Here is a 17,726-nt window from a genome sequence, read left to right on the forward strand (position 1 = left end):
CTCCTCCGACGTCCCTCCGTTTTTCCTGGGCCCGCCCTCCTCTGATGTAAGTTACCTACGTAGGTTACTTACGTCAGAGGAGGGCGGGCCCAGGAAGAACGGGGGCGGAGGATGGCGGGAGGCGGAGCTGTGGGAGAAGGAGAAATAGAGAGAGAGGAAGGGAGGGGGGCCGTGGCTGCTACAGTTTTGAGTTTTGTTTTTATTTAATACAGGGGGGAGCGGGAAGCAGCGTCGACCTCGGGCGGGGGGGAGGGGGGGCAAGGGCGTCCATACAGGATGCTCCTGACGAGCGCCTTTGCCCCCTCCCGATCCTCAGCTTCTTTGACGTTTTTTGGCATGCGCAGAGCAGCCAGCATAACGCTTGGCTGCTCTGCGCATGCTTTACGGGCAGATTAACGACGGGGATTACACTTCTTTAATGCATTCGACTTTCGTTTACAGAACCGAACATGTGGGACTTATTTTTTTTACTGCATTCTTCGTTTTTTCAACTTCGGTAAGGACTTTTACGTTTTTGATGCATCTGGGCCTGAGTCACTTAACTGGCAGGGAAGGTCAGCTCCCTGGTAGACAAGCTGGGTCATGCCCTAAGACTAAATGAGTGGTCCTTGGACAAGGATGTGATTCTAATGATTTTTCAAATGATAGTTTGTGCCCTGATACATAATTGCCCCCATAATTGGCGCACTTAGAGGCATATTTTCAAAGCACTTAGACTTACAAAGTTCCATAGTAATCTATGGAACTTTGTAAGTCTAAGTACTTTGAAAATGAACCCCTTAGTTGCATGTGTTAAATTGTGCGTATGGTCAAGCCTATTAGTGTTGATAATTAGCTGATGACCAGTTATCAACACTAATTGACAATAATTGGAATTTATGCAGCCTCTTTTTAGGCATAGTCTAAAAAGAGGTGCGGGTAAATTCCAGCGCACATAGCCAGATAGGGGCACGGCAGTGGGAGGAGTATGGGCGTGTCAGGGCCATAAATCAAATGTACACACCTGGTTATAGAATTCAAGGGAGTGTAAATGGCTGTGCCTAAATCTAGGCACGTCCACCCAGCCCATGCGCTATTCTATAAACTATGTCTGAATGTAGACATGGCTTATGGAATACTGCTAGATGCCATATATAGAATCCAGCCCTTAATGTGTATTTAGAGCCCTCTCAATTGGGAAAAATTACACAAAAGGCTAGTTCCCATCAAAATATGTTGTAGTCTGCCTGTTGCAGTGTCGCCTTGTTGTTTTTCCTTTTATTTCTGTTGAAGGCCGCATTTAGCTAGGGCAGTGACTGACTCCCTAGCCAGTCAGGTTTTGAGGATATCCACAATGAATATTCATAAGATAAATTTGAATGCAGCGGAACAGTGCATTCAGATCTCTCTCATGAATGTCGTGGGTTCACTGAGCTATGCTATGAGGATGAGCTATGCTCAGAGAATACCAAGAGGGTAATATTCAGTCTGTGGCGGTAAGTGGCTTATAAGTGGCTTCCATCCACAGGTTGACCTAAGTCTAGATTTTCAATGCTGAGGAATGCGCGTCTCTTGGTACTGAGTATCCAGGTATGTCCGCTGATCCAGAAGCCAATATTCAGACTGATGCATAAAGCTGGGACGGCTGTTTTGCTGTCCTAACTTTGTGTTTACATAGTCGGTTAGCAGACTGAGTATTGCCAATAATCAACTACATTGCCATTCTACCCTAATTCCACTCATGCCCACCCCTAACTTAGCAGTGATATTCAGCAGCGCTACCTAATTAAGTCCCGCTGAATATCAGTGGCCGGCTAGCTCAGAGCCTCTGCTGCCTAGTTAAACCTTTTTTAATGTTGACCCTCAAGTTACTTACCTATAGCAGCTGATCTCTGTGGACAGCAAGACATAGGTCCTCACATATCTACCCACCTTCCTGAGGAGTTGTATTCTACCCATGTTATAAGGACTTGTAAACACGGAGAACACCTCCTACAAGTAAGTAGCTTGGTTTTCTCTGTCCTAAATCCACCTCTGTTTCCACCCACTTTTATTCTCCTAAATTTAGGAGCTTAATGAAATTTTGAGTGTAAATTTAAGCAGTAAGTCTTAGGCTCCTAGATTAGCCTCTTTAAATTTACTGTCTCAAAGTTAGGAGCATAAACACTTTGGTTATCAGCCTTTCTCTTCCTGCTTTTCAATATTTTGAACCAGATAATAAAAAAGTGTAGATCAGAGGATCCAGAGGTTTGAAGGCAAGATATATCCGAGTGTTCTGCTGAATTCTTCGAAAGGAAATTAAATTAAAAAAAGGGTATAAGTTCACCCTTGTTTGAAACGCATTATATTTGGTTAAAAAGACATGAGATAAACCATTCTTCAGGGCACTTTCTTCTGATAGAAATAGGGAAATGCTGGAAAAGTTAATAATAGTAAATCCTATGTGAAGAGGGATGTCAGATGAAGTTTTGTCTTGCTATGGGGGGGGGGGGGGGGGGGGTCCACATGTGACCAATATCTTGATGCCTTACTGTTGTGTACTTTTCTGATTGGCTAAAATAAGTTTATAGATAGAGAAAGGAGAAGTGAGAAGACAGATATAGGGTGGGATACACCTGGAGCATGCCTACATTGCTGCAGCTTCTTTCTTCTGATTCACCATCTACCCTAGGCATAAGACATCTGTGACAGAACAGTGGGGCCCTTTTACAAAGGCACGCTGAAAAATTGCCTGCAGTAGTGTAGACACGTGTTTTGGGCGTGCGCAGAATCATTTTTCAGTACACCTGTTAAAAATGCCTTTTAAAAATCTTTTGACGAAAATGGACGTGTGGCAAAATGAAAATTGCCGTGCGTCCATTTTGGGTCTGAGACCTCACTGCCAGCCACTGACCTAGCAGTAAAGTGTTGCGCGGTAACCGGGTGGTAATGATCTACACGCGTCAAGTGCCACTTGGCACGTGCCCAATACCACGCGTCTGAAAATAAAAATTATTTTTTGGATGCATTTATCGGACGTGCGCAAAAAATGAAATTACCGCAACAGCCATGCGGTAGCCAGGTGGTAACTCCATTTTGGCCGCACGTTGGGCGTGCATAGACGGTTACGTGGCTTAGTAAAAGGGCCCTAGTGTGTAAATCTGTGATAATTGTTTTGATATTTTCCTGCAATACATTTCTCTAGTTTGGCCAGCAGTTGGTGCATGTTTATGCTTAAAGCTGTTACAGAGAACTGACCTTTTCTTCTTTAATTAACACAGAGAAAGGGGAAGTGCTTGCAGTGATGTAGCCAGCTATTTTTCAGATGATGTTGTTCTGGGCTCAGATTGGCCTGGAGTTTGAAGTTACTCAAAAGCTACTGACTTTTGAGCCAGTCTTAGCCAGGAAGAAAAGAGAGTAGGATCTCTTTTTCTGATGCTCTGTGAATAGTTGTATGTCCTGATCTTCCCAGGTACTACTTGGATAGTATATAGGTGTTTGGATAGTGTTATAATTGATCCATATTTCAGTTACCTGTTATTGTTCTGCTGATTGCACATTCTGTTTCACTGTTCCAAGTTCTGTGACAATAAATATTATTAGTTTGTTGCATCTTCCTGTCTGGACTAATAAAGAATCCTGGTGGTTTGTGTTTTGGGTCTGTGGGTGCTTTCTGGGAATTGTGGGACCACTGGGAGTGTGGCCTCCAGTAACCTAGAAATGCCCAGAAGCAGTTGTGACCCAGTTTTTTTTTGTTACATTTGTACCCCGCGCTTTCCCACTCATGGCAGGCTCAATGAGGCTTACATATTATATACAGGTACTTATTTGTACCTGGGGCAATGGAGGGTTAAGTGACTTGCCCAGAGTCACAAGGAGCTGCCTGTGCCTGAAGTGGGAATTGAACTCAGTTCCTCAGTTCCCCAGGACCCTAACCACTAGGCCACGAGGGTGCTAATGTAGAGCACAAGCGGCAGGTGCAGGCAGACCTGAGCTGTGCTGGGAATAGACCCTCTAAGTAGCTGTGGGGTAACCCCAGGCGGGTGGCTAGGTGTTTTGTGACAACACCTATTCATTATTCTGAGGGTTGTTATCAGATCTGGCCCAGCTGGCCATTTTGCCCATTTTTAAATGATCCCTTTCCTTTCTTTCGGTGTTTCAGGAAGAAAATTAAATCATGAAAATATTTATTTAAAATAATGTAACTCAAAATTACCTGGGGTCTGGTGGGGAGGGTGGTCAGTAGCTGTCCAGGGGTTTCTTGGGGATTCTGGGCGTCTCTTTGAGCTCCCAGGGCTGCCTGAAAGTGGTTCCTGCGGTCCAGGGGTATCCAGGTACCTGGGGAGTTCTTGGGGTATGTCAAGGGCAGGCAGAGGTGAGTTGGGAATGGCTTGGGATCTCTGAGGCTTTCTTGCACCTTCAGAAGCGAGTGGGCATTGTAAGTGCTGTCCACATTGAAGAGGACGCAGCTGGTGTGGCCATTTTAGCAGGAGAGACTGGGAATGAGCTGGGTCGGAGCATATGAAGCATGTGCATATTTCTGTGTATGCTCAGAAGCGCTCCAGAGCTCCGGGATTGGCCACAGTTGAAGCCGAGGCCTTGAGTTTGAGGCTACCCGGCAAGCCTACTGCTGGAGTTCACAGCTTGGCCTCAGTCTTGTAAAAGGTCCATCCGGAGCCCGAAGGAGGATAACACCGCCTTGAGTGAATTCCTTTAAAAAGGTGGTAAATAAATCCTAATAATAAATACAGTATATGAGTGCAAAGTGCACAGTGCTCGGTATTTTGGACTTCGGAGGCAGGCCACTAGGCCGAAACATGGCCAATGTCAAGTCATTTTATTGTTTAAATAAAGAACGGTTTTATTCCATTTATTTGCATGCTACACTGTTTGTTTTTTTCTCTCCACTTTTTGGCTTTTCTGCACAGTGTTTGGTTCCCTGCTGGAACTTAGCACTCAACAAACAGACATTGGAGTCATTGTGCAAATACTTTGAAATCTTTGCTTCAGTATGCATCAGTGACCAAAAAAAAAAAAAAAATTAAGAGTAAACAGAATGCTTGGAATAATTGCAAAAAGTAATAGAGAGTAAAACAAGGAATATAATAATGCATTTCACAGTACCGGGCACTCCCACTGTGTATCAGATTCAGAAGTTACAGTTTTTGCTTTGGGTTTAATTAGGCACATTTGATGCTTTATCACTTGTAGAATTATAACTTAAGGGCTGTATACTTAATAAGGTGTGGTTAATTGGTTTCAGTTAAGCTGGGAAGGCTTAAAATGTGAGGCAATGGGAGTCCTGAAACATCTCCTTGTTAGCTGTGACCTTACATGTACTGTAACACCAACCATATCGACCAGGTAACACCAGTGTGTCAGTAGTTGCTTAAAGAATTGGGAAAACAATTGACTGATAAATTGATCTAAGATGAATACTGCTGCTAGCTGTGTTTACTTCAGAAATTGTTTGGAAATGAGCAATACCTGATCGGGTGGACTCTGTTGTAGAATTTTATAGTTTGAGTATTTGGGGTTTGTTATTCAAAAGTGTACAAAAATCAATTGAAAAGAAGCTCTGGAACGAGGAGATGATAGGATGAGGCTGAAAGGTGACAGGAGTAATTTAAAGAAATATTTCTTTACGGAAAGAGTGGTGGATGCATGGAATAGCCTTCTATTGGGGTTTGTGGAGATGAGAACTATATCTGATTTCAAGAAAGCATCGGACAAGTATAGAGGATCTCTTGGGAGAGGAAGGGATTGTAGAGCTTAGTAGTTGGTGTGAATGGGCAGACTCAATAGGCAGTATGGTCTTTATCTGCCATAATGTTCTCTGTTTCTATGTGTTTCTTTCTCTGGAAACAGGAATCTAATGAAGGCTACATGAGTAAAACACTTCTCCAATCAAAGGTTTTGTGCACAGAGTTGGATTTGAAGAAGAATGCTAAGGAAGATCAAGAATGTATTACCATTGACGAGGTCAGTGTTTGTAAATGCACTTTATCTGGGGATTAATATCAAGGTTTTCATTCTTTTTTTCAAATTACATTGCCTGGGGATTTCAGTTAAAGGTAAACGAGTCTAAATTATGGGGAAAATTACAGATTATGTGCTAGTTTTTCTTTCGTACCTACTTCAGTATCACAAATCCTACCCTTCTCAACTACTAACAGTTCTTTGTGCTTGAAAAACAGCATCTAGTGACCTGAAACCTGCAAGTATTAGCTTACAGTAAAACCAGCTGTTTTAAAGATTTTTTTTGAACAAGGCAATAAAACATATGCTTAAAAACAAAAAACTTCTTACTGTACAAATTGGTAAAACTTGAATGTATATAGTATGGTATACTGTACATTTTACCATGTACACCTTAAAATTTTAATGCACCACTGTGGCCATGGTACTAATTATTTCAAAATTCATTAGCATGGATTTATTTTTGGTGTATGTTAGCAGGAATGAATTTCACTAATTCTTAAAGAACTTCATTGGCTCCCTGTGGCTTGGGAGTGAGATTTAAAAGTCAGACAAGGAGTCTGTGGATATTTGAGGTCAATTTTGATGGCATACAGATCTGCCTTTCGGTTGTAGTTAAAGTGAGGCTTTGTATTTCATCAGTTAAGGACCTGCTTTTACTAAGGTCTTTTTATGGACTTCATAGCCAGATAGCAAATTTTAGTTGGGACTAAGAGAAAATGGGTGGGCAAGAAATGTCCTCTCTGTTTCCTGGTGCACCTTCCCCCCCCCCCCCCCCCGACTCAACTTAAAAGATAAATTCTTGAGCTGGTGGAGATTCCCAGACCCATCCGAGTGCTGGGGTTGGCAGCTCAAGTGCTGCTGCTGACTGCCAAGCTTGGCATTAGGGAGTTCTGGTTACCTTCAGAGGAGGTCTTCAGCTGGTGGAGCTTGAGATCCCCATCACCTACTGCAAGGGTGTGCTGGGTGGAACAGAGCCTAAAGTGGGTGAGCCATTCATTAGAGGATTGATTGCAAATAGACCTCTTACATTTTAGAAAAATAATTAAGTCTTTAAGCAGGTCTTTGATTAAGGTTGATCCCTTCTGCTTGTTTTTCAAATATTATAGATGGTTTACCTTGGTGCACACTCTGCAATATTATTGATGTGTTTCATACGACATTGTGGTCTGTTGTAAACAACTATTTCAGAGCAGTAAGCAAAAGATTTTAACATGGGTAAAAATCAGGGTTTGATTTTTGCTCTTGCTAAAATTTAGTCTGTACAATGCTCTGTCCTGTTCACCAGAGACAGTGGTATAATATTTGAATAAACATAATATTATGGGCCCTTACTAAGCTGTGTTAATAGGCATGCTAACGTTTTTAACACATGCTAAAAATTAGCATGTGCTAATGCTAGAGACACCGATAGGAATATATGGGTGTCTCTAGTGTTTTAGCATGTGCTAAAAACGCTAGTGCACCTTAGTTAACGGGGGTCCTATGTATGTTAAACCCTACATGCTGGATAACATTTTTACCCCTGCTTAAGGGGGCAGTACTGGGAGTGGGGTTGGGCAGGACAATAAGTACACGTGGGGCTTTTATTATGAAAGGCCCCATCTGTAGGGAAGCCCATTTTTCAAGCTCAAGAAATATGTACATAAAGACACATCAGGAACTTTTAATTTTTGTAATTGGGCACTCTTCGCCAAACAAGGGGATTCACACAGGCTCCGCTGTAAACTGTCAACTGAATAAACAGCAAAGTCACAAAAATCCACTGATCCACTATTTTCTGTAGAGAAGAATTTCTCAATGACCGCCTTAAGGTAGCATAATAGCAGCCCAAGAGGCCTTTATATATTGCTAAGATGTCCCAGCGTTCATCAAATTAATTTTCCTGAAAGTTAATTTCAAACTTATGCAATAAAAATGAAACATAATGTTGAATCTGATAATAAGAATACCAATCTTGAGTAGACATTGCAAATGTCTGCTGAATCTAGCATAAGGTACCATTTTTGCTTCATCCTCCTCCACCAGCTACCTAACTAATTTTAATCCCATCTTCTCCCACTGTCTATAAGTACTGGACCCCATACCCAGGGGAAAATCCACATTGCCCACAAAAGGTAAATAGCAGGAACACTACGCATGGAGTCAAAATCTTTTACGAAATAGACCCCAGGCCCAGCACACCGATCGTATCATGATTCTTGACCATGGATGGGGAGTCTCCCTGCCCTTGCATGTAAAATATAGGCCAGACAAAGAGACTCATATTTGTTGCTTATATGTCCCATCACAAAATTCTCAGGCATATTGAAGGTGACATGCTATATTATACACTCATAAATTGGGAAGACCCAGCCCCCCTTTCCCGACAAGCGAATTGCCCAGATACATTTTCTAACCATTCCATTCCAAATACTCAAATCCCGTGGCTTGAGAATAAGGGACAAATGTTGCAAGGCATAAATCCACTTGGGTAGTAGGATCATTTTTAACAACTGTATGCGACCCCTCCCCCCTAACAAAAGTGGTAAGGGGTCCATTTTTTCAAAAGTAAATTAGTTTCATGTAGGAGGTTGGGAACATGATAGTGATACAGATGGGCCATTGTTCTTGGGTTCTGTAAATCCATACTGCATAATGGGAATGCTGTAGGACAGGTTTTACAACAGTCCCCCCATATCTTCAATGCTTTAGATTTATCATGGCTGATCCACAAACCCAGAAAATACCAAAATCCTCCAGAATTTGCAATGTCTTGGTCAAAGATCTGGGGGGGGGGGGGGCTAGTAAAAGTCATTGAAAGGTCACCTGTGAACAGTGCTAATTTTAAATTCACTGCCACCCATCCAGATACCTGCAATTTCCTGATCCTGCAATAACTTCAACACTAAGGGTTCTAATCCCAAAATAAACAGAGTGGGAGACAATGGCAGCCCTGACAAGTGCCTGTCTGAATGTCCAACCTTGCTGATAATGCTCTGTTCTCTAATACTTAGGCCCACAGATTCTTATATAGCAGTTTCATCATCTCCAGCTTTGGTCCCTGAAACCAGTAACAGTCCAAAACTTCCGATAAATAGATTGTATCAAAAGCTTTTTCAATATCAAATCCAACCAGTAAGGGATTCTACTTAAGTACCATTAACGTAGTCCACTGCACTTAACAGGCATTGTATGTTTATCCAACGAGCTATTAGCTATCATCTTCGCATATAATTTTACATCTACATTTAGTAGGGAAATTGATCTATAAGTAGATGCAAGTTAGGGATTCCAACCTGGTTTAGCTATGGGAAAAATGGTAGCACCACATATTGTGTCAGGGAAAATGGCCTTAGTTAATGCCTCCTCATAGACTGTCAGGATCACCTGGGGGGGGAGGGGGCAAAATTCTATTATATTCTATAGGTAACCCATCGGGGCCTAGGCTCTTGTTGGATGCAGTGGTCTGTGTGGCATATTGCAGTGGTTCCCAAACTTGATCCTGGAGGCACCCCAGCCAGTCAGGTTTTTGGGAGATCCACAATGAATATTCATGAGAGAGATCTGCATGCAGTGGAGGCAGAATAAATCAACTTAAAACGTACACACATAAAGATCAGATTCAGCTGGAAGATGGGGCAAAATATAGCACAGATAATCCAAACAAACGGCCCAGCATCATATAATTTAATCAAGTTCTTTATTATCTTCTATTTCTTGAAAAAGGGTTAAAAAATTTTCATTTATAAGTTCAATGACATAAATTCAACTCCAAATTCCACTTAATATAAGTTCCACTTGACTCAGTTGGATTTGTAGATTTTTAAGTTTATAAATACAGCTTAACTCATCTGCATTGAGTCATAAATAAAGGACCGCTGGCTGACATGCGGCATGTTTCTATTGCTGCGTTGGGGTCCGGTCCACTATAAAAATAAAAAACCATATCAACAACTTTACAAAACGACTGATCACTACAAATTAAATTTATCCCTACACTGGCAGAAGAAGGGATTACACCAAATACAAGAACACACATCCTACAGCACAAGAGGTCAAGTAGACACGAAAACATTCTGGCAACAGATATACACCAATGAATGGACAGCACAGCTGTCTGAACCTGGTTAAAATTTGCCCTCCTTACTGTCGATGCAGTTGCACAGGTGATCAGCAGGTTCGCCAACACTCACTGTAAACTAGATACCTGTCCCAACTACCTAATGGAATCCGCCCCTGACCACTTCATAGCAGACCTCACATCCCACCTAAACTACATGCTTCAGCAAGGCCTCTCCCTAAGGAAAATGGCAATATCCTACTCACTTTGATACCAAAAGACACCAAGAAAAAAACAAATGAAATCACTAACTACCGTCCAGTAGCATCCATTCCGTTGTCAGTCAAACTGATGGGAAGCATGGTAGCCAAACAATTTACAGATTATATGAACAAATTCTCAATATTACACGAATCACAGTCAGGTTTTCACCCCCTCCACAGCACAGAAATAGTACTACTCACTCTCCTAGCCAAATTCAAGCAGGAAATAGCAATAGGCAAAACATCCTCCTCCTCCAATTCGACAAGGTAAACCATAATATATTAATAAGATTACTTTATAAGTTCGGGATTGGTGGAAACATACTTAGCTGGATCAAGGGTTTCCTAACCACAAGAACATATCAAGTAACATCAAACTCAAACATATCATCACCGTGGAAAGCGAACTCTGGAGTACCACAAGGATCACCGCTATCACTGATCCTCTTCAACCTAATGATGACCCCACTAGCCAAGTCCTTATCCACCCAAGGCCTTAACCCTTTCATCTATGCAGACGATGTCACAATATTCATTCCTTACAAATCTAAACTGACAGAAATCACCAACGAAATCAAGATCAGCTTGGGCAAATGCATTTCAACTAAAACTAAACAAAGAAAAAACACACTGTCTCATCCTCTCATCCCTACACAGTGCGGATAACCCCACAATTATCAACACCCTAGATTACACCCTCCCTATCTCAGACAGCCTGAAAATCCTCTGCGTTACAATGGACCGCAACTTAACACTAGAGAGCCAAGTGACATCCACAACAAAGAAAATGTTCCACTCAATGTGGAAACTCAAATGTGTGAAACAATTCTTCCTGAGGGGAACATTTCGCAACCCGATACAATCAATGGCACTAAGCCATGTAGACTACTGCAATGAAATTTTATGCGGGATGCAAAGAACAAACCTTAAAGAAACTTCAGACCACTCAAAACACAGCAGGTAGGCTTATCTTCAGAAAAACGCGATTTGAAAGTGTCTCCTTTCATGAATGGTGGAATTTTTATTTTAGTATTTGAAAATGTTTGGTGGTTTATTGGTTGTACTATAAGGTGCTGTTCACTTCTTGTAAACATATATATTACTTTTGTATTATTCTGAAAACTTATAAATAAAGATAAAAAAACAATACATTAATCATAAAATATTAAACATACTAAAACTCTTACAAAAATCTTACCAAAAATACATCAAAATACTTCATAGCAAAATAAAGCCCAGAACTCCATCACCCTCTTACCGCTGTTCAAACTGCGTTGCCAAAAAGTCAACTCATTTGCCAATCTCGGTGGCGATCCAGAGGATCTTAAACTACTACCAATTGACTAAACCAAATATATATTCCACTCTTCTGCCTGGGAAAGGAACTGAATGTTTCACTTTCCAGTAAAGAATGGGAACTTTTTTGGACAAAAAACAATGTTTCTTCTTTATCAGCTGCCCTTTTACAATCCACTTACTATATTTTTCACAAATCCTATTGGATGCCTGCAAAGCTTGCTAAAGTAAATTGTAGTATATCAAATTTATGCTGGTCACGTCGATCTACAGTGGGACCTCTAGATCATATGCTTTTTCTCTGTCATAACTTGCAGTTGTACTGGAAATCGATATGGGCCGTTTTTCAAAAATGTATTTGATATTTCAGACAGTTTGTCATTTAAAGTGTTAATCCTTAAAGCATCCACCCCTGGTTTGTCAATTCTGTAAAAACTTGCAAAATTGTTTAACCTGATGATTTCACTTGCTCTTCACTTAATTGTTTTACATTGGAAAAATAATGTGCATGTCTCTTTTCATGAATGGTGGAATTTGCTTTGTTCATATACGGCAGCCAGGCTTATCTATGGAAAATCTAAATTTGAAAGCGCAAAACCCCTCCGGGAAAAACTACACTGGCTACCAATCAAGGAACATATCGCTTTCAAGATTTGTACCTTTGTTCACAGAATAATACATGGTCTAGCTCTGAGCTATATTTACTTTTCATGCTTTTCAAATGGTTTTTTTTTTTTTTTAAATTGAAAATTTTTATTAAACACAATTTAAATAATACAGTATAAGGCAATGTAGCCTTCAGAATTCTGAAATACAACAAACAGTTGAATTACATCTCAATATATCATAAGTTTTAATAGTTTTCTCCCCACCCTCCCCCCTCCCACTCCTACCCTCCCCTGTTCATTATAATTCCCTGCTTGGTTAAATCCCCTATTCTGGCATCGTATTAATCCATAGTTTCTCTAAATGGATCCATTCTTTAGCATCAGGTTTGTATTTGCCCATTCTCCTATCCGTCAACTGCTCTAGGCCCACAATATTTTTGATTCTCATCTTCCATGATGCAATAGTGGGACCGATTCTTTGTTTCCAATGAGCCGCAATTTCCAACTTTGCAGCTGCTAACCCCAACCTTTTAATCCGCCTTTGCCATTTCTGGCCCCGCTTGTTTCCCCAACCTAATAGGCACCATTTTGGCTCTATTGGAAATTGTGTGTCTAGAATTTGTGTCAAATGCGTGGTAACATCAACCCAAAATGATTGTATAGCCAGACACTCCCACCATACATGCAGAAAACTACCTATCCCAGTATTACACCGCCAACATTGATCGGATATCATAGGGTATATTCGTTTTAACCTGTCCGGTGTGTAATACCATCTGCTTAAAACTTTGTATGCATTTTCTTTTATTAATACACAAATAGATGCTTTTTTTACCTCCATACACACCCTTTCCCATTCCTTCACGCTCAGTTCAGTATTTAGGTCTCACTCCCACGCATTCATATAGGGTAACTTCTTCATTTTATCTCCCCTAATATACCTATAGAGTCTGGACACACCTTTCTTCCCTCCCTCCAAGGTCACCCAGATGTTTTCCAGTGTCTCTCTTTCCCGTGGGTCAGACTGCAACCACCCTTGTCCCCTCATAAAATGCCTAACTTGTAAATAAGCATAATGATCGGATTCTGGCAGGTCAAATTTCCTTTGAAGGGTTACAAACTCTCTCAATACCCCTTCTGACATAAGATCCCTGAATCTTTTCAATCCCTTTCGATTCCACTCCCAAAATACCCCTCCCTCTCGTCCTGCCGGGAACTCAGCTTCTTGCCGAATGTATGCTAGAGTAGAGGTTTTTACCCCCTTCTTATATTTATTCTTTAATACATCCCAAATACGTTGCAAATGAGCTATGAATGGATTATTATGCCCCCGGTGTGGGTTATACATCTTTACAGATCCCCACACTCCTCGTTCAAGATTGCACCAAGGTACTAAATCCTGTTCCAAAGTTGCCACTGGCGATTTATGCCCTTTGCTCCATTCCGCCACCTGTTTTAACTGCGCTGCTTGATAATACCATAATATATTGGGTAGCCCCCTGCCTCCCTCCTCCACTTTCCCCCACATAATTCTTTTCGATATTCTAGCCCGCTTGCCCCCCCATGCAAACTGAGATATATCAGCTTGTAGTTTACTTAGGGCTGCTGTGGGAACCTCTATCGGCAATGTTTGGAATAGAAACAACATCCGAGGAACCAGATTCATCTTTATCACAGCTATCCTACCCCACCATGACAACAGTGCGTTTTTCCACCTGCTCATGTCTGAGCGCAGCTCCCGGAACAACGGAGCGTAATTCAATCCATATAATTGTGTTGTGTCCCCTGGTATCCGAATTCCCAAATATTTAAAATTATCTCGTGCAAGCCTAAAGGGAAATTTTTGCAACAAAGCCTCCATAAGGGGTTGGGATGCATTAATGCCCAAAATTTCTGATTTATCATAATTTACTTTAAATCCAGACAAATCACCGAAAGTTCGTATCTCATTACAAATGCTAGTTAAAGTCTCATCCGGATGACTTACATAAAAGAGAATATCATCCGCAAACAAAGCTATCTTGTGTTCCCATGCTCCCACTTGGAATCCCCGTATCAGTGTTGTCTCCCTAATCTTCTGTGCTAGTGGTTCAATTGCAATAGCAAAAAGCAAAGGAGAGAGTGGACACCCCTGTCTAGTCCCTCTCTGTATCTGTACCTGTTCTGAGTATCCCCCATTAACTTTTATCCGTGCCACTGGTGCTGCATATAATCCCTGGAGCCAGGTTAAAATCCCTGGACCAAACCCCATAACCCTTAACACCTCCCACAAATAATTCCACTCAACCCGGTCAAAGGCCTTCTCTGCATCAGTTGTTAACAGCACCATAGCCTCCTCCCTTTGCTGCACCTCCCATATAATGTTGAGCGTTCTCCGAATATTGTCAGCCACTTGCCTTTTGGGAATAAAGCCTGATTGGTCTTTATGAATTAGCTGGGGTAGAAATATATTAATTCTTTCAGCCATTACCTTAGCTATTATCTTGATATCAATATTTATTAAAGAGATCGGCCTATACGAGCCACACTGTGTTGGATCTCTACCTGGCTTAGGGAGGACCGTTATCCCCGCTTCATACATACTCTTCGGCAGCATCCCAGTCTGAAAACATTCATTCCCCACCCTCACTAATAGTGGTCCTAATTCCTTCCCCAACAATTTATAGAATTTGGCCGTGTACCCATCTATTCCCGGTGCTTTCCCCCCCTTTAAGCCTTTGATTACTCCTTCTATCTCTTCTTCCTTAATAGGTTTATCTAAATATTCCCTCTGTTGTTCCGTTAGCCTTTGTAGACCCAACCCCTCTAAATATTGTTGAATTCCTACCTTGCTGGCTCTCGTTTCTTTAGCATAAAGGGCTGCATAATACTGAGCAAATCGGTCCCTAATCTCCCTATCCTGATGAACTAACTGGTCTCCTGTCCCCTTTATCTTGGTAATAGTATTACCTATCCGCTGTTGTCTAAGACTTCGTGCCAGCATTTTACCCGCTTTATTACTAAACTCAAAAAACTTCTGTCTCATGAGTTTTCGATGATATTCCATTTGACGTAATTGAATTTGTTGTAGCTCTGTCCTACATTCTTGCAATTCTCCCCAGATTCCCTGATTTCGACCTTTTTGATGTTGAGCTTCTAAAGTGGCCAGTCTTTGCCGCACCCTCAGTTCTTGTTGTTGCCCCTCTCTTTTCCGCTGACTACCTCTCCTGATCAAATGCCCTCTCACTACCGCCTTCAGGGCGTCCCAAAGGATCCCCTCAGAGATTTCCCCATTATCATTATGTTTTAAATAATCTTGCACCACTATTTTAATTTCTTCGCAGGCCTCTACAGTGTCTAGTAAGGATTCATTTAGCCTCCAAAAAGTATGTCCCCGTACTCTCCCTAATCCCTTCCAAGTGATCCAAATGGGAGCATGGTCCGACACATGAATGGTTCCTATGCCCGAATCCCTTACCTTTCCCCATAAGTTGCGGGAACCCCAGAGTGTATCTATCCTGGTGTAAGTACGCTGTGCATGAGAATAAAAAGAATAGGTCCTCTGCCCCGGATGTTGCATCCTCCAAACATCAATCAAGTCCAGATCCTTGACCATTCTCAATAGTTTGGTCGTATTTGCCTGTCCCCTTCCCCCCTCTCACCTTTAGAGCGGTCCAAGTCTGACAAGGCCCAATTAAAGTCACCCCCTAGCATTATGTCTCCTGATACAAAGTGCAGCAATTCCAACCTTAGGGCTTCAAAAAATGCGCCCTGCCCCTCATTCGGAGCATAGACATTTACTAATGTAATTGGTTGGTTATTTAGTTTACCTTTAACCGCTATGCATCTGCCCTGACCTTCCACATATGTTTGTTCATGGACAAAGGCGACTGTATCCTTTATATAGATTGCCAGCCCTCCCTTTTTTCCCCCTCTGGGATCAGCCTGGAAGTATCCAATGCCCATATTTTTATATTGTATTAATCTTTCATCTTTCTTTTGAATATGAGTCTCTTGTAACATGGTAATATCCCAATGCATTTTATGAATTTCCCTATATATAATACTTCTTTTCTCAGGGGTATTCAAACCATTCACATTCCATGAACCCACTGTTATCCCTCCCCCCTCCCTGCCCCCCCCCTTGCCCCTCCCCTCCCCCATTGAATCCCCTTGACTGGCCTCCAAATTTAGATGCCAGTTATGTCCCTAAGGAAGTGTCGTTCCGATGGGTTTTCCATCTGCAATTTATCCTCTGTGTCCCCCCTTGCCCACCATCAACCATCTTATACAATCCCTCCTTTAATCATTTATAACAGAAAAAGGATAACATTCTATGTTTCTTAACATAACTTCTCCTGTAATAAAATATTCATACAACCAGATTTAGATCCGGGCAATTGCCCTGAAACAAGAAGCTTTTTCAAGTCTCTGCGTCTCTCTCATGCCCTTGATCTTCGTGTGCTGGACTCCTTCTGGCGTTGCCTCTGCTTTGTTGGATCCATCCCCCCGCACCTTTAGCGGTTTTGCTTTTTTGGGAGCTTTGTGGTGCCGTTGTTACCTCTGGCAAGTCCGTGCAACCTAGTAATGCCAATATTTTCCATGCTTCCTCTGGTTGCAATATTTTCCTTGTTTGACTGCCCACTGATACCAAGATGCCACTGGGATATAACCATCTATATCACAGGCCAGCTTTTTGCAGGTATTTAGTTATATCTTTAAAGTCCCGCCTTTTTTGTAGAGTAGCTCTCGCCAGGTCTTGAAAAATCTGCACCTTTAAATTACTCCATGCAATTTCCCCCATAGTACGTGCTTTCCGCCATACTGCGTCCTTAACTTGGAAATCATGGAAGCAAACAATTATGTCTCTGGGGAAGTCACTCCTCTGAGGTCCCAGACTTCGGTGAGCCCTATCAAGCTTTATTGTGGGCCCCTCCTGTATTTCCTGGGAGTCTTTTCCTTGATTCAAAATGTAGACACAGATCTCTTTTATAGTCTTCTCTACATCTTTATATTGAGACTCTTCCGGCAAGCCTTTGAAGCGTAAATTGCACCGCCTGGAGCGGTTTTCCAAATCTTCTATTTGCTGCTCTATATTCAGTCTCATTTGCTGTTCCGTATTAACTTTCTTTCTCAGAGTTTTTAACTCTCCCACTAAGGCTTCCGTTCGTTCCTCAGTCTCAACTACGCGGTGGACCATATCCTTTACTTCTTCCCGGAGCTCTGCTACAGCTGACTGGATGCTTTTCCTGGTATTTATCATCTCTGATTTAAGCTCCTGGAACCATCGGATGATTTCATTTCTTTCTACCTCGGCCTCACCCGCGCTAAGCTCCTCCATATCATTATCTGGTTCTTCTTCCTCATTCGGCGCCATTTTAGCTCCGCTCTGCAGGAGAGCCACGTTCCCTTTTTTTACAACTCGTGGCGATTCCGCCGAGTATTTATATTTCGCCAACTTCTTTCTAGCCGCCATACGCTGTTATTATCCTTTTCCAACGTTCGCTGAGTTGATTATCTCGCTTTTATCATGGGGTAGACGCTTCTTTATAGCTGTAAACCCACGGAGCTCTTCGATCAGGCTACCGATTACATCGGTGA

The 17,726-nt window shown here is 41.9% G+C and overlaps 1 protein-coding gene across 5 annotated transcripts in view; it reads left to right on the forward strand.

The window, feature by feature from the left end:
* Window positions 1-17,726, forward strand: part of ATG10 (autophagy related 10) — a 313,667-nt gene that overhangs the window by 63,679 nt on the left and 232,262 nt on the right. For all 5 annotated transcript variants that reach the window (XM_030193339.1, XM_030193340.1, XM_030193341.1 and 2 more), the window contains exon 3: window positions 5,827-5,940. In XM_030193339.1, coding sequence (XP_030049199.1) covers window positions 5,827-5,940 — 114 coding nt within the window. The remainder of the gene's footprint in view (window positions 1-5,826; window positions 5,941-17,726) is intronic.

Source organism: Microcaecilia unicolor, chromosome 2 (genome assembly GCF_901765095.1).
Source record: "Microcaecilia unicolor chromosome 2, aMicUni1.1, whole genome shotgun sequence".
Taxonomy (NCBI): domain Eukaryota; kingdom Metazoa; phylum Chordata; class Amphibia; order Gymnophiona; family Siphonopidae; genus Microcaecilia; species Microcaecilia unicolor.